This window comes from Vanellus vanellus (genome assembly GCF_965231255.1).
Source record: "Vanellus vanellus genome assembly, chromosome: 9".
NCBI classification, from domain to species: domain Eukaryota; kingdom Metazoa; phylum Chordata; class Aves; order Charadriiformes; family Charadriidae; genus Vanellus; species Vanellus vanellus.
The window spans coordinates 24,673,569-24,678,382 of NC_138914.1; the positions used below are offsets into that span (position 1 = coordinate 24,673,569).

General features: G+C 57.5%; 1 protein-coding gene across 1 annotated transcript; it reads left to right on the top strand.

Moving 5' to 3' along the window:
- Positions 1 to 1,319: 1,319 nt before the first annotated feature.
- On the top strand, positions 1,320 to 4,446 carry LOC309675538 (uncharacterized protein). The gene is made up of 5 exons (XM_082487869.1): positions 1,320 to 1,407; positions 2,257 to 2,349; positions 2,748 to 2,810; positions 3,250 to 3,424; positions 3,951 to 4,446. Exons 4-5 carry the CDS (start codon positions 3,336 to 3,338, stop codon positions 4,252 to 4,254), a joined length of 393 nt encoding a protein of 130 aa, XP_082343995.1. The 5' UTR covers positions 1,320 to 1,407; positions 2,257 to 2,349; positions 2,748 to 2,810; positions 3,250 to 3,335; the 3' UTR covers positions 4,255 to 4,446.
- The last annotated feature ends 368 nt before the right edge of the window (positions 4,447 to 4,814 follow it).

Consider the following 4,814-nt stretch of genomic DNA (forward strand, 5'->3'; position numbering starts at 1 on the left):
TGTGAGGTCACAGAGCCCTGTGGTTCCGTGCTGGCCATAAGTACCAACAGCTCAGCCCCCGGCCCCCACTGCAGCAGCAGCGGCAGCGTGGTGCAAGCGCAGGGGGCAATGGCCTCTACCCACCGCATCCTCCTTGTCTTTTTCCTCCTGGTGGCTCTGCAAACCAGGGCTGCCTGGGCTGCTCCATGGCAAGCACAGGGAGCAGGTAAGTGGGACAGTGATAGTGCAGCCTTTCACAGACAGGCCAGTGGACTTTTCTCCTTTTCTCCCTGAGAAGCGGGGATGATTGTTTTTTTTCCTCCGGTGCTTTAGCGAGGGCTTCTTCTGTGTGCACGAGAGCTCTCCCGGTAAAAAAGCTCGAGGGGCCGTATGTTTGGTTCACCCACTCCTCGAGGGCTGTTGCACACGGCCTGGAAAGAGTATTTGGAGAGCTGTAAGGAGCCAGCCACGAGGTCACCAGGCCCCTCTGCAGCTTTGGTAATGTCCACGTCTGTTTGGCTCCCACGTTGTGCCCTGAGCCCCTTCCAGTGCCTGCAGGTCCCTAAGGCTGAAGTGGATTCCAGCATGCGATGGAAACAGTGTTCTCGTCTGTGCTTGCTTCTAGACGAGGGTGCTGGCAACGGTTATCCAGCTTCTCAGCTGGATGTTGGTTTGGAGCCCTTAGGGCATCCTGCAGGAAAGTTCTCCGTGCCCCTTTCTTTGAAACAACAAACATTGACCACGTGGCAAGAGCCTGTTCACGTGCAATTTTCCGTAAGACCCTCTCACGGGCGATGGCTTCCTGAGTTCTTGGCCTATTCCTGTCCTCGAGCCTGAGAGCAGTCCCACAGGTCCGTCAGTGGGAGGAAGGAACATTTACCTTTTCATCTTTTTTTTTTACCATGTGAAGTACAAGTTCCTCCTTCCGTGGCCACAGACACAGAGAAGAGCAGGGAGGGAAGGGTTGGGCTCAGTGATGTGCCCTCGGGCTCTTTGCCTTGCAAAACTCTTTGCCAGCCGCTCGGAGCCGGTGCCGGCTGCCAGTCCAGCGGGCTGGGTGGGGTGCGCCCTCTCCTCGCGTCATCCCATTTCTGCACCTGCAGTTCAGTTCTGCCGATGTAGATGACAATAGATGACGGAGGCTTCTCCTGGGTGTTCAGTTACAGATGTGCCTGTAGGGAAGGCTTTCCCAGCTCTTCGGCTGGATCCTGCACTAAAGCCCCGCTGGCGTCGCAGGGGTGAGTCCTCTGTCTCTGCTGATCTCACCAGCTGTGCACCGGTTTTCTGTAATTGATTTATATGAAACTCAAATTAATACTTTCTCTTAAGGTCCTCCAAGACCTAAGTATCAAGCTGGAGGAGGAAAAAAGTCCCCAGAGCCGTCTGAAGTCCTCGGGGAAATTCTGAAGGAACTGGAGAGAGGACACGGTGGGTGCATTTCGCTCTGCCTTAGCTGTTAGTAGGCTCTGCAACTGGAGGTTTTAGATACACATCTGGACAGGCTGTAGCCTGCACAGCGGGAAGGGATGGAGCAGAGCCTCACTGCAGCAACGCTGGGTTTCAGGCCTTGCAGGTGCTGCCAGGCCACAGAGATGGTCCAGGGCTTCTGCTGCCAGTTGTTGCTCAAGCCCGGTGCCAGGGGCAGTTGCTGCCCCACTTTTACCACTGGGGCTCAGAGCTGTTTGTGCAGAGGTCCGTAGGCAGATTTGAGGGCCTGGCATGTGCTGAACTTGTGTTCAGCGTGTCACACGCAGCGCTGCTTGCCCACTGGGCCAGTGCCAGGCGGGAGCGAGGCCCCAGGCAACGCTGGCTGCCCTTTCCGAGTGCTGGAAGTTGGGTGGAGACACTGATTCATCAGGCGTTTTGGATTGTGCTCAGTTTCTTGTCTGCAGAGCAATAGCTGGGATGGGATAAATGTGACCGTTGCTGGTGCTTTCGGGGCAGGGCAGGAGGGCCTGCTGGAGGAGCCCTTCTCCGATGGGCTGTTTCCCCGGCCGGCCTGGCTGCAGCCTCTTCCCGTCCTCTTTGAAGGAAGGCATTTCACATCATCTTCCAGTGCACCAAAAATCCAAACCAAAAGATCGCGTGCAATTTCCCAGTCTCCCAGCAGGTCAGGCGTGGTGGCTGTTTGGAATAGCGACTAGGCGCAGCCCCAAAAGCCCAGGCATTTTTTCTAAACCTTATCAATGTCTTTGAGAAGTATTGCCTCCTGAAGATGCCATCTCCCCGATGGGGAACAGCTCCTTCTGATCCAACTGTCCTGCTTGCTTTCTCAAGAGACGGACCAAGAGGCTGTGCAGAAGGAGGCCTTTCCAGAAGGACTCAGCGGCTCACTGCCAGTCTCTGCTAAAGAAACAGAGGCATTGCCAGGTAATTGCTGCCCTGTGGTCAGTGGGTGTCACCCATCAGGATCGCTGTGTGTCAGCAGGCTCTTCCCCCAGTGCCTGCTCTTGCACAGCATGTCAGCAGCCAAAGCTGGAAGCGTTTTAGGTTCCAGGCATCTGGACCATGCTCAGCAGATGATGGGAAACGTGGCTCGTGCACAAATGTCCCTCCCGCTGTAGCTGCCTCCCAGCGCTTGCCATGAGTTCCGAGAGGCCCAAGACACAAGAGCAGCACAGAGCGGGATCCCTCGCGTCAGCTGAGGGCCCGAGCGATGCCCTGACTCCCAGATTGGGCAGGGGCTTAGAGGGAACTGCCCCATCCTCCTGCATCTTCTGTGCCTGAGCCGTGCTGAGGCTTTACCTGTCTTCTCTGCTTTTTGGCAGTGCTGTCAAAGTCCAGAGAAGACCCCCACAAGAACGTATATGAATTTTTTCGAGCGGACTCAGGTACTGAGCAGACTTGCTGGGCTCCCTAAGTAGGAGACTTGTGAAACCTGTGAGTGGCTCTAAGTGGTGCCCATGCTGGAGAAAAGCCAGAAGGGCGGAGCGAGGCTCAAGGGTCTCCTGAGAGGGCCTGACTCTGTCCCTCGGGGTGTGGGAGCTGGCCCGGGGGGAGGGAGAGTTGGGGGTGGCACTGCCTGCTGCAAGGGATGGCTTTTGTCCATGTCCCTCGAAGGAGCAACTGGTCAAGGAGCTGTGCTCCCTCCACTGCTCTCCTTCTGGCCTTCTCAGTTTTGTTTGGTGGGACAACCTGTCCCCAAGGGTGGGAGTGTGCCTCCAGGCACCACCTCTGGGGAGAAACAGAGAACTTCCTGGCCATATCCAACATGCTGCAAGCTTACCAGGGGTGCGCACGATGGGCTAACATACCAAATTGCTCTTCCAGATGTGGTCGGCGAGCCAACCATAAATGTTGCTGATCCCCAGAGCGACACAGGTTTTGTCTGTCCCCAAGAGGTGCGAAGGCGCTGTATGATAGGCACAGCAGCAGGCGCCGTTTCCCTGCCACTTACAATAGTGTTCTGCTGTGTCGTGATCAAGCGGCAGAGGAAGAAAGCACAGTAAGTCCTTGTTTTTTCCCCGCACTGCGTCCTTCAATGGCTGCTCATAGCCACAAAGCATTTTCAGTCAGGCTGCTGTGGAGTAGCGACTTAGTGGTTGGCCAAAACTCTCTGCTGAGGTTTCTGCAGCTTTCAGATGCTTTCACTGGCCTGTTTACTCCTGGGCCTTCTGCTCAGGAGCCCCCTCAGACTGGAGCCAGTGTTAGCTCTGACTGACCTGCTTGACCAGAGCAGCCCCCAGGGCCACAGGCAGGGGCAAAGCAAGGTCAGGAGAAGAAAGAGCAGTGCATGAGATGGCCCAAAATAGCAAGACGTGCACTTGAACCCACTCTTTACCGCTGAACCTGCCTGGAGGACTCCCCCTGCTCAGTGGTTCCCTGAGATGCAGGTGTCCGCCTAGGCTAAGCCGTGCCAGCAGCTCTGGCCACGGTGGTGAGCCTTGCCAGTGCTGGGCTACGCTGTGGAGGAGAGTCCCTGTGTCCCATCTGCAGCTGAGGGCCTCACAGGCACCTTCTTATCTACACAGGTCCCAGGCTGCAGCATCAGGAGCCCACCTGGGAACTGGCGGCCGTCGCTCACGCCTGGATAGCTGGACCAGCCATCCCAGCAGCCCTGAGAAATGGAACCAACGCCAGCAGCCAGCACTCCGGCCAGAAACACCAACACGACCGCCCTCCCGTGGGCCCCCGCGCCCCCCCAGCCCATATCTGACCACCCAGCAGTGGGAGGACTATGAGCCCAGCACCCTGCAGCCCCAGAGCCCACCGAAACGGCCTCCCCGTCCAACAACCCCCCCGGCCTGGCGCTCCGGTGAGGACTTGAGGCAGTAACACTAGGGTAGGGGTTGAGGGGCTGATGGAACAAAAAAACACTTTGGAGATCAGCCGTTTCCTTCAAAATAAAAGAGAGACACAGCTGGAACAAGGGTGTCCGGGTGTTTCTACAGACACCTTGCCATGCCCCAGCACTGGAGGCAGCCATGACAGGAGAGCGAGCCCAGCACCATCCATATAGCTGGACCAGCCATCCCTGCAGCCCTGAGACCTGAAAGCAATGCCAGCAGCCAATGCTCCAGCCAGAAACACCGGCCCAGCCGCCCTTCTGTGGGTCCCCGTGATACCACCAGCCCATATCCGGCCACCCTGCAGCAGCAGGAGAACGAGCCCAGCACCGTCCACATTCAGCCCCAAACGAAAGAGCCCCCCTGCTCCCCAAGCCCACTGGTCCAGGCCTCCGGTGAGCACTGGAGGCAGCCATAACAGGGTAGGGCTTGGGGCGCTAACAGAACCCCAAACAACCACTTTGGGGATCAGATGCTCTGCCCAGAAACACCGGCTCACCCGCCCTCCTGTGAAACAACGCGCCCCCGGCCCCCAGCCCATCTGTGGCC

Bases quoted from the DNA above. Each gene is read 5' to 3' on its own strand.
- LOC309675538 (XM_082487869.1), top strand. From the start codon at position 3,336: ATGATAGGCACAGCAGCAGGCGCCGTTTCCCTGCCACTTACAATAGTG. The intron at 3,425-3,950 runs GTAAGTCCTTGT...TTATCTACACAG, and splicing joins CGGCAGAGGAAGAAAGCACA to GTCCCAGGCTGCAGCATCAG.